General features: G+C 50.3%; 1 protein-coding gene across 1 annotated transcript in view; it reads right to left on the bottom strand.

Moving 5' to 3' along the window:
* The window catches only part of YPEL2 (yippee like 2), a 29,979-nt gene extending 16,094 nt beyond the window's left edge, over positions 1–13,885 (bottom strand). Inside the window, exons 1-2 of the mRNA XM_035560922.2 lie at positions 13,805–13,885; positions 2,670–2,982 (exon numbers count right to left, since the gene is read on the bottom strand). Of these exons, the coding sequence (XP_035416815.1) occupies positions 2,670–2,786 (117 nt within the window). The 5' untranslated portion in view covers positions 2,787–2,982; positions 13,805–13,885. The remainder of the gene's footprint in view (positions 1–2,669; positions 2,983–13,804) is intronic.
* Positions 13,886–18,324: the final 4,439 nt, after the last annotated feature.

The following is an 18,324-nucleotide window of genomic DNA, read 5'->3' as shown; positions in this document are numbered from 1 at the left end:
ACATAAAAGCCTGTTTTCTGGGGAGCGTTTCCAAAGATGGTGTCATTTGGGCTGTTTTGAATCAAGTGACATAGTCAGGCTCAAGATGGGATGCGCTGCAGACTGAGAAACGCTCTGGTTTGAAATAATCTTCCCCGTTCCCTTCTCAGTCCTCACGGTGCCTGTTCCTTCCTTCAGTCTGTTACATTTCCATATGGAAAACAAGCACAGCAATTCCACCGCCCGGTTCTCAGATGCTAATAGAAGCCTGTGATGAAAGAGCTGCAGAAGGCCTCGGGGAGATGTTTAAATCCTAACTCAAACAGATAAAAAGATGACTATTTCAGTTTGCCTGGGAAAGTTTCTGCACACACTGGAAACCCCTTGAGGCAGGGACTGCCCTTCTGTTCTCAGTTTAATAGCCTGTTGTACAAATTGTGATTGCACAATTATTCTTATAAAGTTTTCAATTATACAAAGAATGTATTTTATTAAGGTTTATAACTGTGAGAAATAAAACCTAAAACCCCAAACCCTTCGGACTCAAACTGTGTGACCCACTAATGCTCAGCCGGCAAAGCGGTCCCAGCACCATCAAAAATTTATACCGCAGCCCACAATAAACCCTTTGAAGGAGCAACACGAGCACCCCAGCACACTGTAGTTCATACTTCCATAATTCAACACACACAGCTTTATTCCGTGCCTTTGGATCTTCCCTCCTGCGTTCGTATTTTAGCAGTCAGCATTCTTGGGCAGTTACTGCATGCCTCGATGGCCAGGAACTCCAATTCCAAGCAGCACGGCGCGCTGGCACTGCCCGGCTGGAAGCTACTTATCTGCGAAGCTGCGTGGCACAAAGGACCAGAGGGGGCACAGACGTGGAACAAGGAGGGGAAAAAAAGTGTCAAAGGTGCAACCAGCGGGCACACACTGCCACGTGTTTTCTCTGCCTTGGGACCAGCCATGGTTAGAAGAGCAGAGCAGGAATTCTGATCTACGACGAACACGAAGTAAAGCACACCTCCTTCTTTAGCCAGTAAGGCACCTCCTGGGTCCCAACACAAAATCCAGCTTGCTACACCTCTCCCAGGGGAGAGCCAGGGCAGTGACTACCCCATTGTACAGGTAACGGACCCGAGCACAGGAACAGGCACCTAAAGGCACACAGCCGGTCCGAGATGCTGAATGGGTTCCGTGCCCAGACCTGGGGCACAGACCGGTAGGCTCTGCTGTGGACATTTACATTTCAAAACCTCCTTCTACTGAGGAAACGTACAACCTCCTCCCCTTTAAAAGCTGGAGGCTTTAGAGCCCTCAAGGCCAGCTCTGCTGAGAGCAGCAGCCACTGTACCAGAGCGAGGAGCCCCCAAGAGGCGCAGAATGACTCAGAAGCAATAGCCTAAGAGGAAGCCTGTCTACAGAGAAGCTGCAAAACCCCAAACTGTGGCGGTCTGCAATCAGCATCGTTCACAGCAGAACGCTTAAATTCGATTGTTTGGCATGGAGACACCATCACAGAGGTGTGGATCAACCCAGCCAGGCAATAACCATGAGAAAAGGGAAGGAGAGCCTCCAGCAGCAGGAGGCAGGCCAGAGCACCAACAGGAAGAATCCAGAAGGACCTTCACGGCTGCACAGCCGATGCCCTTGACGCAAGGTGACACACGCTTATCTCTTCTGTGCAACAGGAAGGGGGAAGCACTGCACCCTAACAGGCAGGGCACCTCGGTCCCGTGTCATCCCGGCCTCTCTCTCGAGGCTGCTCCAGAAGCTGAACTCATTCAAGGTGTGCACACGCACAGAGCTCACAGTGCGATTTCCTCTCATCTCAGCTAATAAATCTTACGGTGTGCCTGCTTTTTCTGAACACGGGTTTTACGAGCTGAATAAACTTTATGGAGGCTTGACTGCCAAGGCAGCCCAAACCTGGAAACTTGATGCCTGACCACAGCCAGGCACAGCAGGCTCAGAGAGCAGCAGCTTCTGCACTTCCGAAAGAGCTTCTTGAACTGACCTGCTCCCTCTGCAAACACCCCTATGTATTGCCTCTGAAAGCTTTTCGTTCAGCTTAGCCTCAAGACCCTTCCCATTGTGACCACGGGGACAGGACAGCATCCTCCCAACCTTGCTGGCTCAGAGCACAGCCCACCTGCTCACTGCACAGTTCCTTGTTGGAAGCTGGCAAAATGATGTAGATTTGAGCAACAACTCAGTCTTTGTAAAGCTGTCTTACGTTTCAGTGGAGGCACCAGCAAAGAATGCCTCTAAGTAAGGGCTTTAAGGTAGCCTCTTGTACAGGTTCATAGTTCAGCAGAGAGCATTTCCAGACACTTCTCCAGTGCACGGTCACACAACAGCGCTCTGGCTGTGCTGACCAGCAAGCACCCGAAGAGCCCTGGACGGTAACTCTCGGTCCCGGCCATCAGTCCGTGCGCATTTACAGCTGGCAACGAGAGGGAGGCGCCAGCATCACGGCAAGAGACAGACCACCCGTGAGGAAACCTGTCCCCCGCGGCTATTTTGGAGATGACTTACAACAAAAGCAGCAGCTCACCCTTAGATCCTCTAGGCTACGAGCCCATTTTCCAAGCGAAAACCGCAGCAGCAGCAGCGAAGGCCGGGCACTGGCACAGCGACTGACCCGCAGCGCGAGCGCACCGGTGCGCAGGGTGAGGTCAGGCACGTACCTTGGAAATGAGTTCATCGTGGTTAGCCAGATGAGCCCTGCAGTGAATGCAGCTGTAGGTCCTGTGGCACGAAGGCAGATACGCCTGGAAAGTCTTGGACCTTGTCATCTTCACCATTGGAGCCACCGAGCGCTGCGTGAACTCCGGGGTGGCCCAGGAGGCGCTGCCGCAGGACGGGTCGCACGGGAAACACCGGAAGACACAGGTAAAGGCCGTGGTTTGGCAGGTGGCGGGTGTGGGGCAGGCTCCACACGCTGGGGACAGCTTCAGAGGAAGAGATTCAGCCGGAGGGGACGGAGGAGCTGGCACAAACCTGCGTCCGGAACAGAGCAGAGACAGAGCGCTCAGCGCGGCCGCCTCCTGGCCAGCGGGGCGACCGAGTGCTCGAGGGGAAGCGGAGGGGACACGGGCAGCCGGGGGACACGGACATGGACACAGCCTGCAGATCAGACCGAGGAGGACAGAGCTGGATCCACAGCTCAGCTGCTGACAGGCTGGCTGCCCTCATCCCCCTGCTCCCATCTTCCTGCCGCCCAAACCCCCATCACCCCCGCTCATTCTCCCAACACTTAGTGGGTTTGGAAAGGACTACAGAGGCACAAAGATGCTACAAAAGCGTCATTTTCATCACGCCTGGCCTCCCAGACCCCTCTGGAGAGCAGCACACGTCCAGATCCAGCCCTGCAGCAGCCCTTGGAGGAGCTGGGCTCCGTCAGCTGGAGGCAGCCAGGACCAGAGCCTGGGGGAAAGCCGGGAGCCCCGTTCTCTCCACGCCACCCCAGTTTCCACATGGGAAACAGAGGATTACTTCATCACGCTCACCTTTTTTAACCTGCTGCAAGCTCCGAGGGCAGCACCTGCTCTACAAACCGCACTCCAGCATTTTTTTTTCCCCGTCTGAGGGCACTCACAGCCAGGAGCAGCCCCCGGGTCCACCCCTGATAGCAGCAGACGGCTAAAAATTCTCTTCAGGTTGGAAAAACTCTTTGCTATCCAGCATTACCTGACAGAGCCTGCTAGCTCGCTCAAGCTTGGCTCTTTTCTGTCAGAAATCAGGTTTCAGATCCCACCTCTACAAGCCTCACCAGGTACCGGTGTTCCCTCCGAGGATGGCGGCAGCAGCAGGACGAGGGAAGCAGCTCCGCTCCCTCCCGACACACAGCGTGCAGGCACGCTCTAGAAATTAATCACGGGCTCTGGCTGCTCCTCCCAGGAGGATTTCCCTTCCCATAAAAGACGGGATTCTGTTCAGTTCCTGAGTCTGCATTTTGTGTATCAAATGCTGCAACAACAACCCCCAGCCTAAAATAAAAATAAGAAAAACCACCCACACCTGACCTGCAGCGGAAATTTCTCAAGTGAGGTAACAGAAAGGTGCAGGAGCTGAAAGCTGGTCTCTAGCTGGTACGAGTAACTTGCCTGAAGCGTATCTGACCATCTTCCAGGTGGGACTAACACCAGCCCAGGTCAACACGCCGTGAGCCCAGGTCTTCGCAGCTCACACACTGAGCTGGGCCGCCCCAGACAAGGCGCCAGTGATGCGCCGAGCTCCGGGGAGCTCTGGGGATGCAGCAGAGCACTGCTAGACTTGGACTTGTCTAAGCAAACATGTCTCTGGCTTGCTTAAGGGAAAACCGTCAAACAGCGGGATGGAAATCAGGAAACCTATCGGGGAACCGAAGGCAGGAACTAGGAGAGCCGTGCTAGGAGGCAGTCCTGCCCAGCTGCAGCACGCAGAGCTTCTTTTCTGCCCAGCATCAGCATCGGCCAGAAGTACCTCACCGAGACAGAGCAGTCCAAGACGGACTGAAAGAGCAACGCAGATCAGGCTGAGAGTCCCTTACTGTCTGCTGGAAAGCCCCACGTGGGAGCGCTGTCAGACATGTGCAAATAACAGCACAACAAAACCAACTCGTCCCCTTGGCACCAGAGCACCTTGTACAGAGCCCGCGTTTCTAACACCTCTCCCAAGTCTTTTCGTCACTGACGAATAAGAAGATTGAGGGACTCCACGTTACCTGCCAAGCCTCCTGCCAGCCGGACATCCCTCGAGAGCCAGCAGCGCCTGCAAGCTTTCCAGCAGAGCTCCTGCAAGCAGCACACGCTGGAGAGCCGTCGCGGGCTCACCCCGGCCCCATCGGCGCGGTCCAAAGCCCAGCGCAGCCCGGTCCCGCACAGCGCCCGCCAGGAGGCAGAGGCTGCTAAGCCAGCAGGAAACCTGGTTGCTTTGGTTGGGTTTTTTCCCCCTGAAATTTTTTTCTTCTCCTCTCCAGAAACATCTCCTAGTCGAATGGGAAAAGGATTCTTACTCATCCTGCAGAGTGCTGATAAAGCTTATCTATCGCGATCGTAGCAGTCAGCACTTACGCGGCACTTCCCATCCTTAAAGCTCTTTGCAAACACTCACTGATCAGATTAACCTCCCCCGATTAAAGTTACAGGGAGAGCTTCGCAAGGTCCGTCCTGACATGGAAGGGCTCACTCAGAACTAAACCTGCTCCTCTTCAGGAAAAAGGGCGGCCTGAGAAAGCAGTCCATGGGCACCCCCAAAGCCAAACAGAGGCATAAACGATGCCCAAGCAGAGTTAACACGGGAGCAACACCTACCTGTTGTTTGCTGACCCCTCTGGCCAGACTTCCTAGGCATCAGTGTCCTGGAACAGTGAGTGAAAGAGGAAATACCACAACTGCGTTGGCTCAGGGACATGAAGACGTGCATACACCAGTTATCAGCCGCATACAGCTTTCTGCAGAAGCACGTCATGAGCATTCATTCATTTGACCTCACAACACATTCAACATCAGTAAAAACATCTGACCTTTCGGAACAGGACACAAAAATTCAAGTCAGACGGTATCTGAGCACAGATTAAGATGAAGTGCAATTCCTGTTCTCAGCACTGTGCTGAGAAGGCAAACCGATCTCTTCACTCAAGGCAGAGGAGAGCATAAAGATCTGGGAGCTAAGACCCTGCTGGGAAACCTAACTAAGATGATAGGCAAGAAACTGCCTTTAAAAAAAAAAAAAAAAGAAAAGAAAGAAAAGAAAAACACCTTCAGATAAACTCCAGTATGGAAGCCATACTTTATAAAGAGACTGCCTCCGTTCAGCGTTCAGCCAACAGCCCAATTGCTCATGTGCACGTCTACACCAAGAGCTCTGCCCTCATCACAGTGGTGGAGAGGGGAAAACAGCAGGAAGGGCATTCCTCCATCCTGAGCACAGCCACTAGGCTGGAGGGACCCACATCCACCTCCATTATCATCTCAAAATACATCAAATAACATCTGTGGCTCTCAGCAACGCAAAAAAAAAAAAAAAAAAAAAAAAAACAACCTGGATTTTTTTTCCTGTCCTAGTGGCAAACACACCTGGGTTATAACACACGTTAACAGCTCACAGACGTTCATTCTGCCGCAGAACCAAGGCACGAGGCTGATTTTAGGCCGTGCCTCTGGCTCTGCAGAGCCAAGTGAGCTCATGTTCCTCAGCCTCACTGACGGCGGGCAGCTGTGAAGTCATTCCAGTAACCTTTTTTTAAAACAATAAATAAAAAAAAAATGTTTCCATTACTTAATGACTGTGCCTAACAGCCTAGGAGAGATGAGAGAGATGAGTATCTGCCGTCGCCACAGAATCCAGTGTTTTAAAATTCAAGAGAAGTTTATCTCTAGAATGGTCGCGGTCGAATCAATGGAACGGAAATTTGTACAGATTAATTAATTTGCAAGAAATCAGACAACTGGTTTAGACAAAAGGAATGGATTCTAGGGAAAAGCTTATCAGCTTCCTCTGCTGCAGCAATCGGTGAGAAAATCAGCTGAACGCGCTGCCTGCACACACTGCTGCCCTGCCTAGTCCTGCCAAGTCTGATACACCTCGAGGAAGAAAAAAACATGACGTTTTGCTGTTCAGACAGCTTTTTAGTTCAGTTTTCACCCTTCATCTGTCCAACAGCCGCTTTTCACATTAAGTTCTTTAGTAATTCATAAAACACCAGAGGAGAAAGGCAAAGCCCGTGCTGAACACCGGCTACGTAAGGCTGCTGTTTGTACAAGCCCACGCACCACAGGAGCAGAGAACAAGAACTCTCACACGCGAAGTCCAATTCTGCAACCAACCCGTGTGCAAGGCAGCTCAGAGGCAAACGTCCCTGTTCGTTCTGGAAGGACAAACAGCAGGTTTGTTGGGTCTGAGGGTTAGTTTTATGGATTATTTACTTTTTAAGATAAGAGCCTTCAGTTTGTTAAATGCTTAGCAGCAAACGCGAGGGAGAGGTGCCTGGAGTAGATCTGTAAGAAACCATCCGGAAGCCCAACCTTCCTCCTTCGGTGTGCCTTCCCATTAACGTGGGAAGAACCAGAGATGTAGTTATGCTCGGTGTAATTACACCACAATGGGAATCAAGCTGGGAGAGTTCTTTGTCTCCACAAGGTCCCAAAGCCAGCGTTGCTCCAGGTCTTAGCACGGTTTGAACAAAACGCTTGAGGTCAGCACACTGATCGGGGTTTCCTTGACGTGGAAGCTGCCTTAACATTACTTAACGCACTGCAGTGCGAAAGAGGAAGGCTCGTCTCTAAAACAGATCACTAAAAGAGGAGCCTGGGTTTAACACCCGGTCCTGCTGGCCGTCCCTGGGGAATCAGAGCTGGTGTGACAAGGCCAGATGCTGACCCCTCGGGGACACCTGGCACAGCTGGGAGCCTCCGCACGCGCATGATGCGGGGCTGCAGGGAAGATCCTGGCACTTTGGGAGGGTCTCGCCTCGGCGCAGGGCTGCAACAGCTTTGGAAAGACAAAGCCTTATCTGAAGGTGGCAGGGTAGGGTATTTGTGAAAGGCCCTGAAAGAAAGGATGATCGTCGTGAATTTAACCACGGGACACAAGGGAAAGCCAAGAAAAAAGTTTAAGTAGCAGATGGGTGTAAGCAATATACCCCTACTTGTCCAGTATCTGAAATGCACTTGGTAAGAGGTATCAGCATGATCAAGAGAAGTCATTACTGCTACGAGAACCATGAGTGTCCTTCCCTCAGGAAGGACTCCTTGCCTGTGTTCCTTCAGCTCATTCTCCAAACCTTGCAAGCCCATGGAGAAAGGAAAACAGAGAAATGATGGATTGCATTTACTTTTACTTTCAACAGATTCATGTGCAGAACTGCACTAAAAATACAGTATGGAGCGAGATTCTCACTTAAAGCACCTTCAACTGAAAATACACTTCATTCCCTTAATTCCTTTGGGCATCTCCTAGCAAGCTGCCTCGTTTCTGCAGACCTTAGCTCTCCCATCCGCGCCCTGGAGACAGCAGCCGCCACCTCCAGGAGGCATTTTGTGGTTCTGGGAAAAAAGGATCTGGATGGGTGGCTGCAAAAAGACACCAGAACATAATGCAGACAACAGCCAGGTAACCACTAGAGGGCATCAAAAAGAGAGTCAGAAACCAGCAATTAAAGACTATCTGGCCATAGTGAATCAGGGCCAGGCACGGCGCCAACCACGCTGCACCTGCCGTGCTTCCACATACCATAGGCAGCTTGTCAGGAAAAACATCAGTCATTATTCTGCTGGGCAGCCATCGATACTAGAAATGTCACTGCCGTTGTGTTAATCAGAGGAACAAACAGCAAAGCTTCAAGGCTCGCTTCAGGTTAATCCCCCCCCACAATCGGTCTAGCTTTGTCACTGTACACACTAACGTTGGTTTTAGTAAGTTATGGATTAACAAAGTAATTTATGAAAAAAAAAAAATTAATTGTTCTTTACGTAGTGCATTTACCTTCTGTCAATTTGGAGATTAAGTAAAATTAAACAGATTTTTTTTTTTTAAATAGACAACATCCACACCAGTGCATTTTTAGGCTCTCAGGTGCAACTGTGGCACCACAAGCAAGCGCAGAGGATGCCTGCAGTCAGAGCAAAAGCTTCCCTGTATTGAACCACAGCTCACAACCGACAAAATCACAGGAACAGGCTGGGTACGTCACTGAAGACCCTGCAGAGATGCTTCTTTCCTGGCTGCGGGCTGCAGAGACCTGAGGACCACAAGAACTTTCTGAATTTATTACAGATCTAGGGCTAAGCTCAGCCATTCAGGCCCGTCAAGCATCAGAAATGCTAACTCATCCCTCCCTGCAGCACGGAACAAAGCACGCTGCTCAAAACAACCCAGCCCGGCACACTACCGACACCACAACGGGAGGCAAGGGAGGGAAATCATTCTGGAAAGCTTCCAGAAAATGCTTCCCTTTACAATCTCATCTCAAAAGACGCAGGGCTGCTAGCACAGACATCACCTTTCAGCCTTCCGAATCTGTTACCGTTTCTGGGCCTGCCTCCGAAGGCACAGGGAGCTCAGCCTGTGCCAGAAGGATGACTGCCACCTCTGCTCAAATCCTCGTCCCACTCGCCCGCGAGTTGCCTGGCAGCAGCATCCTTGCGATGCAGAAGAGGCTGCGCTGCCGAGAACAGGCGGTGCTGGGGGCTCTACGGCTGCAAGCTGCCCACCTCTGCTTCGCGGCCGCGCTCCGTCACGGCTGGCTCCAGCACCGTTACGGCAGGTGCCAGGGGGATGCGCCGAAGGGCAGGAGGAATCGTGCAGACAAGCTGCACGGCTGGCCCGAGCAGGTTAGAAAAAAGCCAGCACGCCCTTGCGCTCCTACCAGCAAATCCCACTTGTGCCACAAATAAGCAGAAACCGCGAGCTGAACTGATTTAAAACGCCAATGGCTCCGCTTCCTCCTTTACGTTTCAAGAGGGCTGATGCCAGCGTCCCACACGGAGGGCTAACAGCCCTTCATCTGCACCAGCCATGCACCAGAGGGAGGTAAGAGAAGGGCTCGCACGCGGCAAGATGCAGCTCTTCGGTCCGTAGCCACCTTCCTGCCAACACACGCCATGCGTTCATGATGGCAGCACTTGGAGCCACGGATCAAGGATATTAAACATCACCGAGATGATGCACATCCAGCATTCTGCGAAATGGAAGACCCCTCCCAGCCTTGTTGTAGGACCAGCCTCTATCTACTGAAGACATCAAGGAAAAGCTCTTCCCATCCAAGTGACCAAAATGGGAGCACTTAGCTTCCCAACTTCTCTTCCTCGGCTGTACTACTGTAGAGCAGTCTGGCTATCCAAATCCTCTTACACAAATACGCTTCTTTTGTGCTCCTTTCGTTGCTCCATCACCTTCCTTTCTGGCGAGCGGAGGTACAACCAGGATTCAGGAAACTCGCCGTGTTGGGTGGGCCATCCATTTCCCCGATAAAGCCTCGCTACCGGGGGAACCCTGTGCGACCGCTGAACTACGGCGAGAACCTCTCCAAATTCAAAGTCATCTGCAGTGGAGATGAAGATCTGCCACAGCTGCCTGTCACAGCTTACTGTTTGCCAGCTCCCCTGTCAAATCCTGCACGTGTTCACCTGCTCACAAAACCCACCTGCTCAGAAGGTCCTTCCCAGAGCATCTTTTACAGAACCTCGCACTGCCCAGACGAGCGCGGCAGGGGCGAGACAAGGACCATTTTCTACTCCGATATCTGCATCTCTTCTTCTGACTAACGCAAAGGATAACACGTTGAATTCTGACCAACCTCCTTCAGAACCACTTTAACGCAGCTCCTACTTTATTAATGAGGCGCATACTTTCCGTGGCAGTTCAGCCATCGTCCTTCTAGCTCGCATTTCCATTGAAGGCATAGGAGCCCTAGCGCCATGGGAGAAAAGTCAGGTGAAGATTTACAGCTCCAGCGCTCACATGACAGACACTTTATAACCGAATCCAGTTTAAGATGGTGAAGTCAGCTGTTAGCCTACCAGTTTTTGTCATTAGTTCCTCCTGGATATCCTCACTAGCCTGCACGTTACTGCCAAGGTATGCGAGCTGACTCGCCTCTCGCAGCTCCGTGCCTACTGACAAATGCTTGAGCTGGGAGTTCCTGGGATTCTCATTAATTTTTTTTATAGTTAATAATTAACTCCTTTTTTTTTTTTTGGCGAGGCTGGACAATCTGTTTTTAATAATATATTGCTTGAGCCATCCTTTAGTAATACTTCATCAGTGAAATTTAAATCTTCCAGAGCTCTGTGGCTGAGCTGTGCAATTCCTAGGTCATACCATGCTACATTTTTCTCCTCATAACAAAGTGGCTGCCAATGTGAAACAGGAGAAGCGAGAGTGCAGCTCTGACACCGCCCTGCCTTCCCCCTCCGAGGATCAAAACCTTCTCTGAAGGGCAAATTCAAAGCATCCTCAGCTTTTTCAACTTTTAACAGCCTTCGCTTGACCTGGGGAGTTCGGTTCTCAGTTCTGTACAAGTCACAGCCGCGGTAAGAGGCGAAAAGCTGCGTATTTTTGGGCCTCGGCACAACACCCCACCTCGTAACACGCCGGAACAAGGCTGGAACAGGTGCAGAAGCGGCGATCTCTGGCTGGTGTAAGCCTGCGTGAAGGCACCGGAAGGCGGCTCTTAGGGGTTGCATTCCCACAACTTCCACTGACTCACGCTGCCCGGCACTATCATTTGTTAAAGCAAGAGTGAAGTGAGGATAATAGCTATTTACTGAAAACAGAGGAGCGTGATTAGCTTTAATTAGCACTGTCAAGTGACTGGAGATTGTCGGGTACAAGATGTGGGGGAACTAAGTCTTATTAATTACGTTATTTCCTGCAGCCTTAAGTGGCTTGGCCAGTCCGGCGACGCTTCCGGGCACGACACATCCCGCCCCAGCGAGCGGCAGCGCTTTCGGGCAGGTCTGGCAGATGTGGTGGGCGAGCAGAGGGTGGCAAAAGCAGGAGGCAGGAGCAGTCGGCTCCTGACGTGCAAGGCCACCACGTGGGCCATGCCCGGACAAGCACGGATCAAAGGGGCAAGTGAGGCATGGCAGAGGAGGGATGCTGAGCCTCGTCCAGAGAAAACTAGAGCTGGGAGCGATGGGGGCAACAGGGAGTGAGACGCAGACCCTGCAGCCCACCCAGAGATCTGCATTTCGTCTGCCCGCCAAAGAGGCCGACCTATAAAAAGTCTTTGTTTGGGGAAAAAGAGGTCCGGCTGCTCAACCGGCATCGCAGCGGCAGCAGACGTGCTGATTTACCGGAGGAAGATGTGCTCTAAGGAAATGAAAAATCCTCGCATGAGTCATAGAAGTCGATCTCATCTATGGATTTGTCTTGGTTTCTGGAAGGCAAAGGAAATCTATCCTTACCCTTTAGTTACTGTGATTAGAAGACAAGGCCTTAGCATTAACAAGCCCAAAAAAGAGGGAACAAACCGAAGGACCAACTCACAGAAAAGAAAGGAAGCTATGTATTTTGCAATGGTTTCAAAGCGATAAATACGCTCTGCTTCGCAATTCTGCCTTGAGCCTCACTGATTAGCTTCTAAGCAGCTAAGGGAACTGAACTCTCCATTTCTCCAAACGCCACTTGGTGATCTCTCCCGAATCCCACTGCTCTAGCACTTCAGAGCTGACCTCTTAAGTTCAAACAGACAAAGATTTCCCAGTTAACTATCAAAGCCCAGTGAAAGCCTAGCTTTATTGACCTTCAAGAGGTTTCTAAGCACATGGTCAAAGGCAAAGCCGTGATGCAAGACCAAGAAGTAAATGCTTTTTACTCCTCTGCAATCCCCGCAACGCTTGTATGGTAGTACCACACTAGATCAAGGAGCTCCCACCTTCTAAACTGCTAGCCAGGATCGACACCAGAGTGACCAGTTCCTTAATTAAATTCTCTCTCAGCAACAGGTATTCAGCCATGAGTCAAGGAGCCTTTGAGGGAATGTGGATTTACAGGTAGTGATGCTGCCTTCCTCAGTGCAACCCTGACTCAACTACCCACACCAAACAGCAAAGAAAGGAAATCACTTATTCAAAGCCCGTGGATCCAGAGGACACAAGGCAGCCCAATGACCGACACAGCTTTGCCACCTACTCCCAGGCCCTGACACCGTGAAAGAGACACCTGCAAGGAAAGGTTAAAATTTTAAATAAAAAAATAATAATACGAAGAAGCACTAGATAAAAGTAATATCTTTGTCCCTCCTACAGCATTCCCAATTTTACCTTCAAAGCACCAAAAGCTCATTTTAAATGTTTTTTTTTTTCAGTGGGAGACAAGAATTAGGGATCCAGTGAGAAAAGGACAACGTCTTAGCTCTCCATTCAACCGTGACCATTACACAGCAAACATTTAAAAGAAACCAGGGGCGTGCAGCTCGGTACGATGAGGTCTTAAACCAAACAAACGGGAGCGCTCTGGAAGCATGAAGTCACAGAACACGTCCTCTCCAGGCAGGATCCTCTCCCGCAGCTCTCGGTACCTGCCCGTTTCCGACCGCCCGGCTCGGCAGAGGCCTCCCTGCGCTGCCCAGCGCGAGCCCTAAGCAACAGTGAAGGCATTAGCAGAAAATCCTTATCTGGAGCACGGAGCAGGCCCCGAGGACGGCAGCGCCAGGCGGGCAGGTGCCGTGTCCCAGCCGCTGTCACCCGCTCCCGGCCCCAGCTCGGCGGCCTTCCCCTTTCTGTGCCTTGGGACAGAGGGCACAGCCCGGAACGGATTCACCCCAGCAAATCGCAGCGGGTGTGTGTGTGTGTTGGGGGGGGGGGGGGGGGGGGGGGGGGGTCCGGCTGCTTTCCCTGCGTGGTCGGAGCTGCGATTTTGGAACAAACCCGGTTCCCTTGGCAGCAGAAATCAGCGTTAAAACCTTCGCCCCCAGCCCCGCAGCGGGCTGCTTCACTCACGCCGAGCTCGCCGCGTTTTGCTGCCTCAAACCCAGTCCTTGCGGGGGAAGGACGAGACCCGGGGTCCCCGCACCTGAGGGCGGCTCTCGGGGGGGGCCCAAGGCCCGGCCTGGGTTGGGGGGGACCCGGTCCCGCAGCCCCGAGCCTCACGCGCGGAGCTCAACGGACACCAAGGGCCGGCCTTCCTCCTCCTCCTCCTCCTCGTCGTCCCCCCGCCGCCCCCGGCCCGGACCTGTTGCCCCCCCCCCCCCCGCCTCACACAAAGGCCGCCGCCCGCCCGGCCCGGCGCGGTTCAGCCCCCGCTGAGGGAGCAGCCCCCGGACGTGTGGGGGGGGGGAAGCGGCTGTGGCGCAGCCCGGCCCCGCCGCGCGCGCCCCCGGCCCCGCCGCACTCACTCGCCGCAGCGCGGCCCCAGCGCAGTCGGAGCGCGGCCGCCGACGCGCCCCAGGCAGCCCCGCAGCGCCCTCCCACCGCCGCTTTATAAGCGCTCCTCCCCGCCGATTGGCACCGCCGCCGGCCAATCGCCGCCCGCTGGCACATAGCAACAAGCCGGCGGTTGGGCGCCGCCGGCCGCAGCCCATTTTTCCGCCGCCAATCGGAAGGCGGAGGCGGAGGGGAGAACCCGCCTCCTCCTCCCTCTCTGAGCTCACCGCTGGCCCCCCCCGCCCCGCCCGCAGTCGGCCTCGCGCAGGCAGCAGCTGGGGCGGCGGCAGCCAATGGGAGCGGCCGTGGCGCTGCCGGCGTGGAGCGCGGCGGGGGGGACAACAAACAGAGGCCGCTGCCTCTTAAAGGAGCCGCTCCCGCCGCGCGGCCCCGGACCTGTGAGGGAGGGCGGCCCTGAGGGGAGAGGTCGCCGCCATTAGCGCCCCCCTGGCGTTACTGAGAATTTTGTCACCTTCAGGCCCCACGTTTCTGAATTTAGATGCAGATTTGGTCCCTACGCGCCTGCACGCAGCCAAACCAGAAAGTGCAAGGGCGAAATTAGGTGTGATTACCTCAGAGCATGTTAATTGAGAGACGAGCAGCACACAGCTCGAAATAAACTGACTTGAAGGCTTCTTGCTGCCTTTTTTTTTTTTTTTTTCTCCTGGAGTTCCGGTTCACAAAATGGTGTGCCATACATCTGCTTTCCTAAGTGGTGGTGACAACAATTTGTCATCGTATGAAACATTATTAAAACTGTACTTTATATCCACCCTTTTGTCACAGAAAGGGATAGAAGTTATAGATCATACTCGCTGAAACACATTTGCTCTACGGGATTATTCTTGCTCTAGTGCTTTACTGCCTTTTAAAATATTCATATGAATATTTTAAGCAATTCTATTGTATTTGGAAATAATGGTAACTGCAAGGGGAATGGTCTGTTCTGTACAGTAAATATATGGACACCAATGCACACTAAGAGCATTAAGCAATGGGTGATACGACACAGTATTTCTATTAGTTGGAATAAAAGAAGACAATATCCCTTATATAGAAAAATAACTTTCTACCTTGCAGTATAAGCATAGTTTTCCTTCACGCAAGCAAAACACGCCTCTCAGATCACATTACTAAAATGCATGCCAGCTAGCTAAGAGACTGTATAAACCAGATTTTAAAACACAAAATGGCATTTGTTCCCGTGAGCTGGTGGTACTGCCAAGTACAATTTAAATATCCTATTAATGAAGACTTGAGCACCATGGTAGTTGCTAGCAATGAAATAGACTCAAATGAAGAAGGAAATTGTCATGTTATCCTTAGTCTGCTACCAGAGCAACAAGAGCCTACTTTGTAGGCTTACTTTAAGCTTCTTCTTTTCTTAGATAACCTCCTTCCTCTTCAGGCCAGCAACCAGAGCCAACACACCAGATTTTCAGACCCGCAGAACTAGATGAAGCCATATTTACAAGATCTAGACAAGTTTATGTGCAGGAAGTGGTGAAAAATTTGCTTGAACTTTACATCACCAAGACTCCTCAAAATAACCTCAGATATCTAAAGTCAAAACTATCAGCAAAATAAGTTTACACAACATGAAAGAGAGGCTGCTATGTAAGGTTGTTTTGTTTTGTTTTTTAACCTGGAGGTGAGTTGCACAGCAGAGTTTTGTGTGTTACTAAAAATGCATGTTATTTACAAGAATATTGAGATGATTACAATAGAAAGTTTTGTATATATAAAAACAAACTTGCTTTAGGATGATGGTTAATTGGAATTACATTGATATAAGTTGAGTATCACCATGGAAATCCAGGGGATCACACAGCTTTGAAATCATGGGAAAAAGACTATGTATGAAAGCCAAAATTGCTTTTTTAAACTATGTGCTGTTCTTTATGAAAATCCTTTAGAAAACTGGAATCTTTTCGGGGTAACTACTTCATTAGCAGCGTTTTCTTCTGCTTGAAAAAATAAAATGCTAGTTAGGTGCTAATTATTTTCTCATTGAAGCTGCAAGTCACATTTTTCACAATGGATTCTGCATTACAGAATTTGGTTGCAAGCTCTGCAAGCACAGCTTGATAAGCATCATGAATAGTTCCACTGGGCTAAGCTTTTGGAAAATTTACTCATTTTAAAAATCTGAATTTTGGATCTAACCTATTTGACAGCTCAGGTTTCGACTGAACAGCTGAGCAGGGTTCTTCATTTATCTATTTGCAAACATCCTGTTTTTGAAACTTGAACAAGACAGCTAGCGTCTCCCTGCTCCGGGTCTGACATCAGTTTCAGCTTTTATTGTAATTTAGACTAGAAGCTGACTGGGGCTGAGCCAAAGCATCTCCGACTGGGGTTAACTTTTGCTATTTGACTATCACTGCAACATTGAGAGGGGAGAAAGTATCAAATCACTCATGCTATCTCAATATTTTTAGTGCTGCAATAGAATTAGTAGTACTTAAAATCCATTAACAATCTCAGTTGCTCAGTGCTTACCAGTTTTATTTACCGATGTTACTGGCCTTGTAATAAAGATACTTCACCTGATATTACCTTGGCTTTATTTATAAAATAGGGATATGTCAAACTTTCTTGATGATATCACAAAACAACGTCTTCAGGTACTTTAGATGAATGAAAGATGCTTTCTTTATCAACAGTGGTATTTTCTTCCCCTGCCTGCAGCATTACTATTTTCAGTCCCACAACCAAACCGCAGATGTTTCAAGCCCTTCTTACCCTCCAAAATCGCCAAGACACCTGACAGCGGAGCTGCAGAGCCCTCAGTACCCCCAGCCTGCTGACGGCTCATCCTGCTGCCCACGGAAACCCCCTGCACCTTGCAACAAGACCACCGCAACGCAGCGTGCAGCCCGGCCGGCCCCAGAGCTGGGCTGCGGCGGCCTCCAGCGGCCCGACAGGGACCTGCGGCTTTTGCGGGGGTTTAGATTATTTATTTTTCCTGCTTTCTAAACGCTTTTGGTAGCGCATTTCTCACAACCGTTCCCCACACACGCAGGGAATTGCGGGGGCAAACGCAAGTCTCGGATTTCTGCTGACACCACAATGCTCTTGCTCACCGATGGAGAGAAGTATAACCTGAAAAATACCTAAAAGCAGCCGCACCTCAAGCTTTCTCCTTTTGGATTATAAACAGGGTTGAGCTCTGGCGGATATGCTGGTGGAAGCGCAAGTGCCAGTACTGCAGGTTTCTCACAGGCTGCACTGTCTGGAGGGATCACTGACTGATGTTTTCTGTGCTGAACGACATACACGTATAGCAGGATGGATGTGAACGCTCATTCGCGTTTTCCAATCCCCTGTTCTGGTTTCCTAACCATTTAGATTGTTTGCTTAGAAGTAAAGTACTGCCCAGATCAATTGGGGAAATATCATCAGCTACCAAAATCTTCAAAAAGTTACTAAATACTGTTACATACAAAAACCCTACTTCACCTCTTTTAGCTAATTCAAAACCTCAAGGCTTTAAAATTACACTTGACCTTAAAACCTAGTATTAAATGTAATTTAATGGCAATCCAGTAGGAAAGCTGGAGTTTTACCTCTAGAACTGGCAGAAATATTAACCTGCTTATCATGAGAAAAAGCCCGTTGGTATCAGAGTGCCGTATTTATGGCAGACCATCACCTAACAAAAGACAATACACAGAGACTTGCCACAAAAGGCTATCTGGTAGCATGAACTTATTCAAAACACTGCTAGTTTGCGGCTGCCAATTCAGAAGCAGGTATCTGTCACCTGTCAAAGGCTTTTTATACTCCATAATCAGTTGATCACAATTTTTTGCATAGGACTTCTACAGAAGTGAGCATGGAGATGACTCACTGTGAGTGACAGTTCACAAGAACAAAAGTATCCCAAAGCCATTACAAAAAAGGGATTTCAGAACAATTTAAGGGCCACACCAAGGTCATTTTAAAAAATAAGTCTGAATTACCAGATATTTACCATTTCAACAGAAACCAAAGAGAAAATGATGATGTTTAACCAAATAAAAAATGTAGATCAAGCCCTTCCACAATAAAGGCTCTCACTTCAGCCTCAGTCCAGTTGCTCTGGTACTGGATTTTACATGCACAGAAAACTGAACCTTTGCATTTCCCCAGTCATTTCAGATATGGTGTTATAAATGTACACGTACAATCTTATACTACAGCCAGAACTGGGCCACCGATCATAAAGTCAGCTGAACACCAAACAATATATCTAAAAAAAAAGGGAGACGACCTGTCTCCCAACCATAAAAGCCGATATTTATTTAGGCATGCAATGCTGTGCTCGGGAATTAAGGACCATGACTTCTAAAAAGCAGCTCTGCTGCAGACAATGACTTTCACACTGAAGTACAAAGCACAGGCCAATGCTCTCACACTTACACAGCTACTATTGAGCATGGCTATCCAAGCCACTAGCATGCATAATAACTCTCAAAGCATTCTTCAAATAAGCGTTTGTTGGCTCATT

This window comes from Cygnus atratus, chromosome 20 (assembly GCF_013377495.2).
Source record: "Cygnus atratus isolate AKBS03 ecotype Queensland, Australia chromosome 20, CAtr_DNAZoo_HiC_assembly, whole genome shotgun sequence".
Classification (NCBI taxonomy): domain Eukaryota; kingdom Metazoa; phylum Chordata; class Aves; order Anseriformes; family Anatidae; genus Cygnus; species Cygnus atratus.
Note: the sequence above shows the minus strand (reverse complement) of the source record. Positions and strands in the feature narration are given on the sequence as shown.